This window comes from Rana temporaria, chromosome 7, assembly GCF_905171775.1.
Source record: "Rana temporaria chromosome 7, aRanTem1.1, whole genome shotgun sequence".
NCBI classification, from domain to species: Eukaryota; Metazoa; Chordata; class Amphibia; order Anura; family Ranidae; genus Rana; species Rana temporaria.
The window spans coordinates 155,863,260-155,877,839 of NC_053495.1; the positions used below are offsets into that span (position 1 = coordinate 155,863,260).

The window sequence follows — 14,580 nt, forward strand, 5'->3', positions numbered from 1 at the left end:
AACGAGGAAATAGAGAACATGTTCTCTATTTCCTCGCCGAGCTCCTCGTCGGCTTCCTCGGCCGAAAGTGTACACACGACCAGTTTCCTCAGCAGAATTCAGCCAGAAACTCGGTCGGAAGCTGAATTCTGCCGAGGAAACTGGTCGTGTGTACGGGGCCTGAGTGTCATGTGAATGAGACTTAAGACTTATTCCTTCCTGGGGACAATAATATTACCGTTGGCTTTGTACCCCAATCATCGATTTGTCCCCCTTTCCAAGAATATATCAGCTACGTGGCTCTTTCTCATCAGTCTCAGATTTGTCATGTTACTTTCTTCAGACAGGTTCTCTTTATATTGGAAGACAAGGGGACCTGTGGGTTTTCTTTTACTAATGGAATAGAGACTGTTTACATAGAAAATGAAATGCTGACTTAGCTTAAAGTGGTTATAAAGGTTACATTTTTTAGATTAAAATAACAAACATGTTATACTTACCTGCTCTGTGTAGTGGTTTTGCACAGAACACCCCCAATCCTCCTCTTCTTGGGTCCCCCAATAGTGCTCCTGCCCCTCCCCCCTGCTCAGTAGATGAATTTCATATTATTCCTGCTGAATTGAACAAAATTCAAGCCATATGTGGCCTTGCAACCCAGCTAAAAAAGTCAATGTAAAATTTAGTCAAGTAGAAAAGTATCAGCCCGGCAGTGTCTGCATCCTATTAGATGCCATGAGGCCCCGTACACACGACCGAGTTTCTCGGCAGAATTCAGCCAGAAACTCGATCGGAGCTGAATTCTGCCGAGAAACCCGGCGTGTGTACACTTTCGGCCGAGGAAGCCGACGAGTTCCTCGTCGAGCCAAATAGAGAACATGTTCTCTATTTCCTCGTTGTTCAATGAGGAAAGTTGGCTCGCCGAGATCCTCGGCGGGTTCACACAGAACTCGACGAGCAAAACGATGAGTTTTGCCCGTCGAGTTCCTCGGACGTGTGTACGGGGCCTCACTGCTTGGGTATTCAGGCAGCCACATGACTGCTGAATACAATAGCCAGCAATGGAGATTCCCTGGAGCAATAGATTGATTTCTCTATTTCAGTCTGTGGGGCTGAATGAGACACATCAAGCCATGTATGGTTAGCCTTAGTAAACTAGATGAAGGATTGTTCATTTTGGATGCCCAATCATGTGCAATGGAAATAAACAAACAGGGTTTTTGCTTGCATGTGATTGGATTATTAAAGAGAAAACAACTTCACCTTATTCACTAAGCTAAGTGACTAATCTTTATTCCTTTAGTAAATAAATGATTAGCTTTTATTCCAGTAGAATTTTTTTTTACCAGAAATCTTTCTTTAACCACTTAAGGACTGCCTAACGCCGATATACGTCGGCAGAATGGCACGGCTGGGCACAATCACGTACCTGTACGTAATTTTTAAATGCCCAGCCGTGGGTCGCAGGCGCGCGCCCGCGGCCCAGTCCAAAGCTCTGTGACCGTGGCCGCGGGACCCGATCACCGGCGGAGTCCCGCAATCGGTCCCCAGACCCGAAGAATAGTTCTTCACAGTGGCGCTGTCATTGATCGTCTGTTCCCTGATATAGGGAAAGGCGATCAATGACATCACACATCCAGCCCCTCCCCCCTACAGTTAGAAACACATATGAGGTCACACTTAACCCCTTCAGCGCCCCTAGTGGTTAACTCCCAAACTGAAATTGTAATTTTCACAGTAAACAATGCATTTTTATAGCATTTTTTGCTGCGAACATGACAATTGTCCCAAAAATGTGTCAAAATTGTCGCAGTCACAAAAAAAATCGCTGATCGCCACCATTAGTAGTAAAAAAATAATAATTTTATAAAAATGCAAAAAAATTATCCCCTATTTTGTAAACGCTATAATTTTTGCGCAAACCAATTATTTTTTTTTACCAAAAATTGGTAGACGAATACGTATCGGCCTAAACTGAGGAGAAACGTTTTTTTTTATATATTTTTGGGGGATATTTATCATAGCAAAAAGTAAAAATATAATTTTTTTTTCAAAATTGTCGCTCTATTTTTGTTTATAGCGCAAAAAATAAAAACTGCAGAGGTGATGAAATACCACCAAAAGAAAGCTCTATTTGTGGGAAAAAAAGGACGCCAATTTTGTTTGGGAGCCACGTCGCACGACCGCGCAATTGTCAGTTAAAGCGACGCAGTGCCGAATCGCAAAAAGGGGCCTGGTCCTTTACCTGCATTTTGGTCCGGGTCTTAAGTGGTTAAAATCACCTGTTCACCTTCTCCTATTCATAGGACCGTGACACTCTTAGACATGTGCAGAACGAAAAAATGTGTTTTGTTTTATTTTGTTTCGATTTAGTTATTTACATATTTGGTTAGTTAAATTTGTTTGATTCATTTAATTCATTTGTGGAATTTGTTTCACTTATTCGTATTTGATTCAATTAGAATTTTTGGAATTCAAATTAAAATCGATATGAATCGTTTTCACATCAGTGAAATAGTTTTTGAATTCAAATAGTTTTCGAATTTCCAAACAGAATAAAATTGAAAAGAAAATAAAGGAATAGAATAGAAAAAATGTAATAGAAAAGAACATAACAAAAATAAAATATAATAGTAAGTAGTAAATAGAGTAAAACAGAACAAAATAGAATAGAAAAGAATAGAATAGAATAAAATAGAAAGAATATAACATCTTCTGAAACTGGAATAGAATAGAAAGAATATAACCATTTCCCAAAATGCAAATAGAATCAATTCAAATTTGAATAGAATAGAAAGGAATAGATTAGAATAGAAAATAACAAAATAATATACTGTAGAAATAAAATCATAGAATGGAATATAACCATTTTCCTTTTCTAATCTTTTTCTAGTCTATCCAAATCCAAATTGATTCTATTAGAATTTTTTGAAATGGTAATATTCTTTCTATTCTATTATTCGTGTATTTTCTTATGTATTTGAATTCAAATGTATTCTATTTGAAATACAAATTTCAGAAGATGGTTATATTCTTCCTATTTTATTTTGTATTTTTTTTATTCTATTCTATTTGTTTCTATTCTGTTTTTTATTTTCTATTTTGTTCTGTTTTACTTCATTATATTAAATTATTTTATTTTCAGTTATATTCTTTTCGATTGTATTTTGTTTTCTATTATATTCCTTTAATGTCTATTCTATTTTATTCTCTTTAGAGAAATTGGAAAACTATTTGAATTTAAAAACTTTTGAAACTTCACATTTGAATTTGAAACTATAAGAAAACTATTCGAATTGATTCAAAAATCAAATTTCATCCAAATCGGCCAGCGTCGCATGGGGATCATAGAGATTTACGGTGACCAGATGGTCTTTGACCGTCGGAGGCCTGGGCGTGATGTTGTGACGTCATGCCTGGGTTCCTGGAAGTAAACAAAGCCGTAATTGCGGCTAGTAAGCATGAGATCAGTGATTTATTTTTCCCGATCTCATGCTTTCCAGCCTGGAGGAGCGATGGGGGTCTTATTGACCCCTCATCTCTCCATAAAGAGGACCTGTCACACACCATTGTTATTACAAGGGATGTTTACATTTCTAATAGGAATAAAAGTGATCCAAAAAATGTAAATGTCAAAAAAAGTGTAAAAATGAAAAAATTAAGTAAAAAAAAAATTAAAACACCCCTGTGCCTGGTTGCTCACGCTCAAAAGCGAACGCACATGTAAGTCCCTCCCACATATGTAAATGCCATTCAAACCACATATGTGAGGTATCGCCACATGCGTTAGAGCGTGTGCAACAATTCTAGCATTAGACCTCCTCTGTAACTCTAAACTGGTTACCTGTAAAAATGTTCAAAGCGTCACCTATGGAGATAGTACCGAAGTTTGGTGCCATTCCATTCAGTGTGCGCAATTTTAAAGCGTGACATATGAGGTATCTTCTTTCATATTTTACAAAAAAATTGGGCTAACTTTACTGTTTTGTTATTTTTTAATTCATGAAACTTGAAAAATGATTGCGCAAATACCGTGCAAGAAAAAAAGTTGCAATGACCGCCATTTTATTCCCTAGGGTATCTGCTTAAAAAAACATATATAATGTTTGGGGGTTCTGAGTAATTTTCTAGCATGATATGTACATGTAGGAGAGAAGTGCCAGAATAGGCCCGGTATTGAGGTGGTATAAAAGCCCTGTATTGAGGTGGTTAATTTGATACTATTGTAATCTTGAAATTCGACTACATCTGAGTTTCTGAAAAAACAAAATTCATCCGAATTTCAAATGAACTGCATGTCTAGGCACTCTAAAGATCCTGACCTATTGATAAATTCATTACTCCACTCGTTGCTTCATTGCAGGTCCGGTGAGCAAGCTGCCTTTGGAAAGTGATATTATGCAGTAAACTATTCACCACCAGTGAATGCCAACTTCATTACTTTATAAAATATGACACTAAATGTGTTGAGATGATGTCATTTATAAACATATGATCCATTCTTTTGGGGGTTTTGCCCTTTTTTTGTACTTTTTGGGGTTTTGTAATTTTACTCCCATAAGGCCCGTACACACAGAAAACATCCGACATTCAGCCTGTGTGTACATCAGCTGGTTCAATAGAAGCCAAGGCAAACGTCCGGCTTCTGTCAAAGGTACATGAACGAAAAAGGTTTGCAGATTGGCATCTGATTAGTACTCTTGACCATTGTGTTCCCTGTCAAAAAACTGATAGGGGGCACTAGGCTTAAGTCAACCGAAGAACTGATGTCTCTGTTGTGTATTTATCGGCGTATAACACGCACCCTAACTTTAAGAGGGAAGTTTCAGGAAAAAAAACGGCTCTTTAACCATGTGATCGGCTGTGTCCAATCACAGCCGGTCACAGGTAAATGCAGAGATGCCGGTAATCAGCGCTTCTCTCCTCACACTGACAGATTGTGTGGCCAGGAGAGCCGATCAGTGGCATCTCCTCACAGGAGACATCTACACATGTAATCAGGACACTGATCATCAGTGCTCTGATTACAATAGTGCCACCAATGCCACAGATCAGTGCCAGCAATCAGTGCCCACCACTGACCACAATTGCCACCAATCAGTGTCCATTAGTGATGCCAGTCTGTGCTGGCTTTCAGTCCTGCCTATCAGTGCTGCCCATCAATGCTCATCACTGCTGTCTATCAATGCCCATCAGTGTTGCCAATCAGTGCCACCCATCAATGCCCATCAGTATCACCTATCGGTGCCCACCAGTGCTGCCTATCAGTGCCACCAAACAGTGCCACATATCAGTGCCACCTATAAGTGCAGCATATTAGTGCCTCCTCATCAGTGCCCACCAGTTTAGCCTATTAGTGCCACCTCATCAGCACAAATCAGTGAAGGAGAAAAATTACTTAATTTCAAAATTTACTGATTTTTTTTTGTTCAAATTATTATTTTTTTGTAAAAAATAAAAACCCAGCAGTGATTAATTACCACCAATAGAAAGCTCTATTGTGTGAAGAAAATTATAAAAATATCATTTGGGTACAATGTAGCATGACCGTGCAATCGTCATTCAAAGTGCGACAGCGCTGAAAGCTGAAAAATGGCTTGGGCAGGAAGGGGGAGTAAGTGCCCTATAGGCAAGTGGTTAAAGGGGTTATAAACTCTCACACAGAGGCATAACTAGACCCTTCAGGGCCCCAGTGCAAGAAAGCATGAAGGGCCCCCCTGACCCCATCCCAGGGCCATTTGCTTCCATCGCGGTGCCCTTTATCAGCCTCTGTCCACTGTGCCCACCATTGCAGCCTCTGCCCACCATTGCAGCCTCTGCCCACTGTGCCCACCATTGCAGCCTTTACAAACTGTGCCCACCATTGCAGCCTTTACAAACTGTGCCCACCATTTCAGCTTTTACTCACTGTGCCCACCATTGCAGCCTTTACAAACTGTGCCCACCATTGCAGCCTTTACAAACTGTGCCCACCATTACAGCCTTTACAAACTGTGCCCACCATTTCAGCTTTTACTCATTGTGCCTACGATTGTAGCCCCAGGGGAAGAGGAGCTGGGAGTGGGGGGGAGCGCGGGTACCGCCGGCATGCAGGGATTGATTGGGAGCCGTTCTCCCATCGATCAAGAGGGAAGAGAAAAGCCACCGGATTACATAGCTGATAACCCGCTGTTACAGCTTACTTTACATTGCAGCTCCCTCCGCTCCACGCGTGGTTACACAGCCCCGCCTCCTGACTACATGCCTGTATCAGATTGACAGAATGCCAGTCCAATGCTGGGACGTGTTCTGTCTATATGATACAGGCACGGGGTCAGGAGGCGGGGCTGTGTGTAACCGCGAGTGTAGCGGAGGGAGCTGCAATGTAAAGAAAACTGTAACAGCGGGTTATCAGCTATGTAATCCTGCGGCTTTTCTCTTCCCCAGGGTGTTTGATGGGAAAACGGCTCCCGATCAATCCCTGCATGCCGGCGGTACCCGCGCTCCCCCCCCCCACTCCCAGCTCCTCGCCAGAAACGATTTTGCACTCGCAAAATGCGAATAGGCGAGGGGAAATTTTGAGGCCTGTTATATACCACTGTAATAGAGTGGATTGTAGGATTTTACAAGCATTTTAAACTAGGACTTATTTTTGGCGTAGGGCTTATATTGCAGCACTCCTAGAAAATAACGCTAGGTCTTATTTTTGGGGTAGGTCTTATTTTCAGGGAAACAGGGTAACTGAACGGCTTACTGTAAATGCTCTAAGCTGGATGGATGGCTGGACTGCAATTATTCTGTAAACAATGACAAGAAGACTCACCCAATCTTCCTCCCCTCCCGGGGACTTGTTGCCTTGTAATGAGCTGTAACCTGATACAGCTGATTCTACTGATGGAATGGGAAACCCACACACAATGTGGGCCTCCAGGGCAGGATGAGCTCCCTGTGTGTGCTGCTAGACAGGGAACCAACACACAAGAGGGGTGAGATCTGCAGATGCCAACCTTTGCGGTGCTCTCCGTGTCTTCATCCCACCAGGGATATGAATGGATAATCAAAATTGCTGCTTAACTGATGTCAGGTCACCTGTGTGAAGTCTTTCTGCAGTCTTAGGGCTCCCCACAGTGGCAGAATGTCCAAGTGCAAGTTCTGCAACTCTGGTAGTTCCGCCACTGCCCTTACAGGTTTTTACCTTAAATTGGAGCTCCACCCTAAAGTGGAACTCCCGCTGATCGGAAACCTTCCCCCCTCCGGTGGGGGAGGGGGTGCAGATACCTGTCTAAAAACAGGTATTTGCACCCACTTCCGGCCACACAGTCTCGGGCAGACTGCAGGCATGACGTCACCTCCCGTCCCCCGTCCCCCCGTTGTGTTCTGGGAACACTTGGCTCCCAGTACAAAGCAGGAGCCAATCGTCAGGCGTAGCGCGACTCGTGCATACACCGTAGGGAACCGGGCAGTGAAGCTGGAGCGCTTCACTTCCTGGTTCCCTCACCGAGGATGGCGGGGGGGCAGCAGAGTGATGAGCCATCGCTCGTCCTCTGCTGCGGACAGCGCTGGACTCCAGGACAGGTAAGTGTCCTAATCATAGGTGTGCGCAGCCTATTGCATTAGGGTGTGCACCCCAAAGCTCAAATACACACCACCGATCACTCATGATGTTCATTCAGAAAGGGAAGGGGCTGGTAAATACATATTTACCGGCCCCTTCCCTCACTCATCCTAAAACATCTCCCCAGCAACAGCTGGCAGGAGAGGAGGGAAGTCGGCCGTGCTGCAGAGGGAAGGAGGGGGAGCCAGGGTAGTAGGGGGAATCTATGCTGCACAGGATGATTAGGGTGTGCCTGGGCACACCCGGCACACCCTGTGCGCACGCCTATGGTCCTAATATTAAAAGTCAGCAGCTGCAGTATTTGTAGCTGCTGGCTTTTAATATTTTTTTCAGCACACATCCGCTTTAATGCATTCTATGCATTAAGGCGAAAAACCTTTTGTGCTGCAGCGGCCCCCCAGAGCACCCCTTTTACTTACCTGAGCAAGCATTGGGGACAAGCACAGGAGCTTCAGTCGCTGTCTCAGATCCTTATTGGATAGATAGATAGCAGCAGGAGCCATTGTCTCCTGCTGCTGTCAATAAAATCCAGTGACACGGGAGACAGCGGGTGGGGCTGAGTCCTGATGTCTGTGTCAATGGATGCAGCAGTAGGACTTATTAGCACTCCAGAAGAGGAGGAACCAAGAACACCATGGAGGACCCCAGAAGAGGAGGATCATAGCCACTCTGTGCAAAATCACTGCACAGAGGACGTTAGGATAGACATGTTTGTTATTTAAAAAAACTTTACAATCACTTTAAATCAGCCTCAGTATCTCTCTGACCAGCGGATATGAAGAAACAGAAATGAAGCGAGTGAACAAACAAACTTACCAGAAGCTCTCTCACGCCCTCAGTGGCATCGCCTGCAGCATCTCCAACCCCAGTTAATAATTTAGTCTAAAAACAAAATACAACAGGATTGTGTATGTGTGTCAAATATCTCACTTAATACAGATAAGATGTAGCTTTACAGATTACAAATGACAAACAAGTTAAACTATCTGAAAAATTAGCCTATATTTAAAAAAAATACATAAAAACATTTTGGGCATTGTAATTGTGTGTGTGGTTGGTGCTCATTTATGTTTCGAGTGTTGGCATTTTTTGGGGGGGCTTTTTAAATTATTGAATGCATTACTTTTACATTATGAGAATAGAAAGTGACCACATCTACAATATTCATAGTAAGAGGTCCCAAAACATGGAGATAGATTTTCAGCATTAAGAGCTTTGATGTTTGATGATCATGGACACACTTTTTATGTCTTTATATTTTTATGTGGACATTTACTGTTTATAAAAGCTTGTACCTTCTAATATACTGTACATGTATGTGAGAATGGAATAGTTTGTATCATATATAAGTATAGAATATTTATATATACTGTATATGTAGTGCTGGGATCTCTCCCCTCCTATCCAGTCCTGATGGGTGCACACATTAAATGAGGTATACCATCTGCTCCCATATGTAGGAGATATTTTATGATACTTGTTCTGCATCACCCCAGGTGATTAAGGCTCGATTTCCACTAATGCGACTTGTCATTCGACTTGGGATTGGAAAATCGCATGACAAGTCATACCCCATGATTTCCAATGAGTACCATTAATATCTGTACGACTTCAAGTCGCAGCAACTTTCATGTGACTTGAGGTCCATAGACCTCAAGAATATACAGGCATTGCTTCACGTTGCATCAAAATCGCAGCACAAATTGTGGTAAAATCCTGGCAAAAAATCACTGTGATAAATACATGTAATGTGTGTAACAGTTGTGAGTCGCTCACAGTCCTTCCTCAGGTTAGTATATATAAAACTGAAACAGATCATCTCCATCTTATATGTTAATTGCAACTGGAAACATGTAACACCTGTGCACAACTGCACACATCTCTCCACTACTTTGTATGAAAGATCGGCTCTCACAGAGAATGAATGAAAAATCATATAGAAAAGACAAGTCCTTATGGACAGTATAGTTAGGGGGGCGGATCTGTTTCTCCCTAAACTACAGGCTTTGACCTTTTTAGGACCTAAACAATGTGGATCTTTTCCATGTTTGTCCTGTGCACATTGTTCTAACATGATTGACGGTTCATCTTTTTCACACCCATACACGGGCAAAAAACAACATCAAAGAGTACAACACATTTCAGAGCTCTTTTGTAGTTTATGCAGTAAAATGCCCCTGGGGTTTGTACTATAATGGGGAGATGACACAGGATGAAATATAGATTATCACAACATAAATCCTCAAGGGGCAGATCAGCCAGAGCTCCCTGTTCCATCTCCTGACATTCCATCTCCCAGCTTAGATTTCTAATCATTGATCATGTTCCTAGAGTGCAGAGAGGTTACATGGATAGCCAAACTGGACACTAAACAACACACAGGGTTAAATGCCAACTTGGATTTATTCCTTTTCTTGTGAGTTTTATCAGCATTTGTTTTTATATTTTTATATATTTTTTTATAGATTGTACCTTGAATGGAGAATAGAGAATAAATAGCAAGATATTTTTTTCCAATTTATTGTACATATTACATGTATGTCATGTTTTTGGGCTCATACGCACTGGTAGTTGGGGGACAGTAAAAAACACATTTGAGCCACAGCCTTACTGCCCCCAACTGCTTCCCCTTTACCGAAAAAGACAGCAACTGAAGATTTATACATTCCACAGCTGCAATGCTTTGCCTCACGGACACGGCAGGAATTATACCCACTGTCATATTTGATGGGCACTACTGCCTTCTGAATGTGATGCATTCAAGTGAATGGAGCCAGTCTACAATCACCCCACAACCATGTGCAATGCACATGATCGGAGAACAGTGGTGTGGCATTTAGGAGGTTAAAACAGGTGGTGAGGAGGCAAGATATTTCCTTCTTATCACCCATCAAACATTTAATTATTGTTGCTCTGTGAGAGCGGTTCTTTGATACATAGTGGTGGGACGTGTGCACAGATGTTACCGTATTTATCAGCGTATAACGCACACTTTTTTCCCCTTAAAATCAGGGGGAAATCGTGGGTGCGCGTTATACGCCCATCCGCGCTGTCTGAGCATCGCCGCCGACATATACCGAGCGCAGTACACTCGGGTACACTTGGCTAGGCTCGGCTCCGCTCGCGGTCACGCCCTGTCCTGCCTCCTAGCCTTTATGCGAGAGGATCCGAGTGTGGCCGAGTGTACCCGAGTGTACTGCGCTCGGTAAATGTCGGCGGCGGCGCTCAGAGACAGCGCGAGAGAAGTGGGGAGGACACCACCAAGGCCGCAGAAGGACGCCGGACCGGACAAGGCCGCCAATGGACGCCGGGCAAGACACCGACGAGGGGCATTCAAACTGTAAGTATTTCTTTTTTTTCCTTAGAATTCCCTTCTAGGTTTGGGGAGCGCGCTATACAGCGGTGCACGCTTTACCCCGATAATTGCGGTACATGTTTCCAGTTGCAATTAACATTTAAAAAGGAAATGATCTGTTTCTGTTTTATAGATACTTTACCTGAGCAAAGACCGTGACGGTTCAAGAGATTGCATGGATTTATCACATATGACTTTTGTGCATTTTGTAAATATTGAAATAAATCACCCGAGGTGTTGCAGAACAGATATCATAGAACATTCTATATATAGATTGATAGTTACACATACATATATGTAGCATTGTGTTTAAATATTTATGTCTATCCATGGAGATAATGCAAAGTTATTTAATTTGTCATTTATCAAACGTGTTGCCCAGTAGTTACATTTGTTTGCTCTGAATGCTGTCATTCAATGAGAGCGAAAATGTGATTGGTTTGCATAATTATTGCACTTCATTACTGCACTGCATCTTTATTGCTTATTGAACTGGTTTACAGGGGTTGTTTTTTCTTGTGGGGCAAAAAAAAAACAATCACATTTAAAGGCCAAATCATGGGGAGAAGCATTTGAAGATTTTACCTTGTGCATGACTGGATGATTCTTTATTGAATTAGAATGACCAAAATCATTTGGTTTTCTGCCACTTGATAAATTTGAATGTGGCTCATGAGCTGGAAACGCATTGCATACATTATATCAACATGAGATTTAAAAACATATGTAGATGGCAAGAGCCTTACCAAAGCAGGATTATTGGTAATGTCAACAAGTTTGCAGCCTACACACTCCTGCAAAGAAAGTATAAAGTGCATTATTAGACATAATAATAATAATAGTAATAATAAAATACTTCAATAAAAATGGTAGATGAGGGAATTCCATTCCTGTTTGTGATTTGGGTAGTATCTGTTTTCTATGTCTATAAGCTTAACTTACAGTGAGTAGGATGTGTCCCTTTTGCTCATTCCTTTTTGGGAGAAAACTTTGTCCATCCTCCCCCAACCCTCCCCCTGTAATCTTCCAGTGCAGTGGGGGTTAATACAACTAGACATGTGCAGAATGCAAACATTTGTTTTGTTTCATTTCATTTTGATTCATTATTTACGTAAATTTGTTTAGTTAAATTTGTTTAATTCGTTTTAGGAATTTGTTTTGTTTATTCATATTCAATATTATTCAAATTTTCCAAATTCCAATCGATATGAAATTTTAATATTGGATGATGGTTATATTCATTCTATTCCATCCTAGTCTATTCTTTTCTATTCAAATTCAAATTGATTGTATTTGAATTTTGGCATTTTATTTTTCTCTTAATTCTATTATTTTTTATATTGAATTATTTTCTATTCCATTCTTTTCTTATGAATTCAAACTTATTCCATTTGACATTTTGAATCTCAGAAGATGGTTATATTATTTCTATTTCATTCCATTCTTTTTTTATTCTATTCTATTTGTTTAGTAATCTATTCTATTCTTGTTTTTTATTCTATTTTGTTCTGTTTTACTAGATTATATTCTATTCTTTTATTTTCTATTCTATTCAAATTTTCTATATTCGATTCCTTTATTTTCTACTCTATTTTATTATCTTTACAAAACAAATCGAAAAGTATTCGAATTTAAAAACCTTAAGAATTCGAAAACTATTCAAAATTGATTAGAAAACGATTCAAATAGATTTAAATTCAAATTTCATCCAATTTTTTTTTTCATTATTTCGGATTTGCTTACATTTGTTACTATTGTAATTCAGAAATTCGGATACATAAAATTGTCTGAGTTTCAATTTGGAACAAAGCGAACTGGACATGTCTAAATACAAAACAAGGGGCTATCACAGGCTCTGATCAAGCAAGCCCAACTATGCCCACCCTTTTCGCCCAGCTCTGCCATTCATAGAAAGCAATACTATAGCTTCTATGAATGAAACAAGATCCACAAATGAAGGATGGGCAGATGATTGAAACGTCTGCCCCTCCATTCATAGAGGCTGTAGTAGCGGCTTCTATGAATGGAGGATCTGGCCAGAAAGTGCAGGTATAGTCTCTTGAGAAGATGCCCCTCAGGCCCCGTACACACGACCAAGTTTCTCGGCAGAATTCAGCCAGAAACTCGATCGGAGCTGAATTCTGCCGAGAAACCCGGCGTGTGTACACTTTCGGCCGAGGAAGCCGACGAGTTCCTCGTCGAGCCAAATAGAGAACATGTTCTCTATTTCCTCGTTGTTCAATGAGGAAAGTTGGCTCGCCGAGATCCTCGGCGGCTTCACACAGAACTCGACGAGCAAAACGATGAGTTTTGCCCGTCGAGTTCCTCGGACGTGTGTACAAAGCTTCAGTTGTATTAACTCCCACTGCAGCCGAGGATTACAGTAACAGAAGAGGGAGGGCAGGACAGAGGGGGATTTCTACTAACAGAAGAGGAATCGTCATACTGCCTGTAAGATATGTCCCTTGTGCTGATTTTCCTATGATTGATTTTGGCTGCATTTAGGCTTTAATATTAACATTTAATATCAACCATACCTTGACTCTCAAATACTCTCAAGGTATGCCAAGGCTATTCTAGTTAATCAGGGTTATGTAGGAATGGTTTGTGTTTTATCCTGATATCATGCTTTACACCAAAAATATCAGTAAAGACAGATAACATTTTCATTGAAGGGGTTGTAAACCCTCGTGTTTTTTCACCTTAATGCATCCTATGCGTTAAGGTGAAAAAACACCTTGCTGTGCCTGGCCCCCCTGTTTTACTTACCTGAGCCCCAAATTTCTGTGGGCGCGTCGCTCTCCCCATGGCTTCTCTGCTCTTCATTGGATAGATTGATAGCAGCGCAGCCATTGGTTCCTGCTGCTGTCAATCAAATCCAATGACGCGGCCACCAGGGGGCAGGGCCAAATCATACACTCTACGGCTATGGACACTAAGTGTATGACACGGTAGCGTGTTCGCATGGTAACCCCCTTGGGAAAGAGCTTCCCAGAGGGGTTATCTATTGCGGGGAGGAGCTGCGAGAGCCACCATGGGATCCCAGAAGAGGACGATTGGGGCCACTCTGTGCAAAACTAAATGCAGTGGAGGTAAGTATGACATGTTATTTAAAAAAAAAACTGAACCCATAGTATCACTTTAAGCCTGGTCTGAAGTTATTCATTAAAGAGTGCATAATGGGAATGGCATATACAAAGAACCTGGGCCTATAATAGCACTATGGGGTATGAAGTTCACTGTACTACAATGACAAGAAAGCTGCACTCTAATGAGGAACAAGGTCATTACTAAGGATATCCAAGTCACTTGGTGGCCATAGAAAGAAAATGAAAATCTATTCTTGAACAGCTAATCTGTACATAATATCTTAAAATTAGTATTCCATACCAGTACATCGCCAACTTCTTTGAATGCAGCTTCTAGATTTTCTTTGTTTTTCTCCTCCTAAAAAATAACACAAACAAGTCAAATTTACTAAAAGGAAAGTGAATGCATTTATTGTCATTAATCACATAATACAACGCAAGTGGTTTGTATAAAATGTATTTTGTTAGATAGTAAGATTATTTTAGTTATTTATTATTATTTATTATGTTATTATATTTACCCTAATAAAATAAGATCTCTTAAAGCAATCTCAGAAAACCAGTAA

At 41.0% G+C, this 14,580-nt stretch overlaps 2 protein-coding genes across 2 annotated transcripts in view; one reads left to right on the forward strand and one right to left on the reverse strand.

Annotated features, from left to right (window-relative positions):
- The window catches only part of LOC120945796 (ranaspumin-like), a 36,828-nt gene that overhangs the window by 17,199 nt on the left and 5,049 nt on the right, over nucleotides 1-14,580 (reverse strand). The window contains exons 4-6 of the mRNA XM_040360206.1: nucleotides 14,316-14,372; nucleotides 11,672-11,719; nucleotides 8,387-8,452 (exon numbers count right to left, since the gene is read on the reverse strand). Of these exons, the coding sequence (XP_040216140.1) occupies nucleotides 8,387-8,452; nucleotides 11,672-11,719; nucleotides 14,316-14,372 (171 nt within the window). The remainder of the gene's footprint in view (nucleotides 1-8,386; nucleotides 8,453-11,671; nucleotides 11,720-14,315; nucleotides 14,373-14,580) is intronic.
- Nucleotides 1-14,580, forward strand: part of LOC120945794 — a 67,079-nt gene that overhangs the window by 2,823 nt on the left and 49,676 nt on the right. The window lies entirely within an intron of this gene.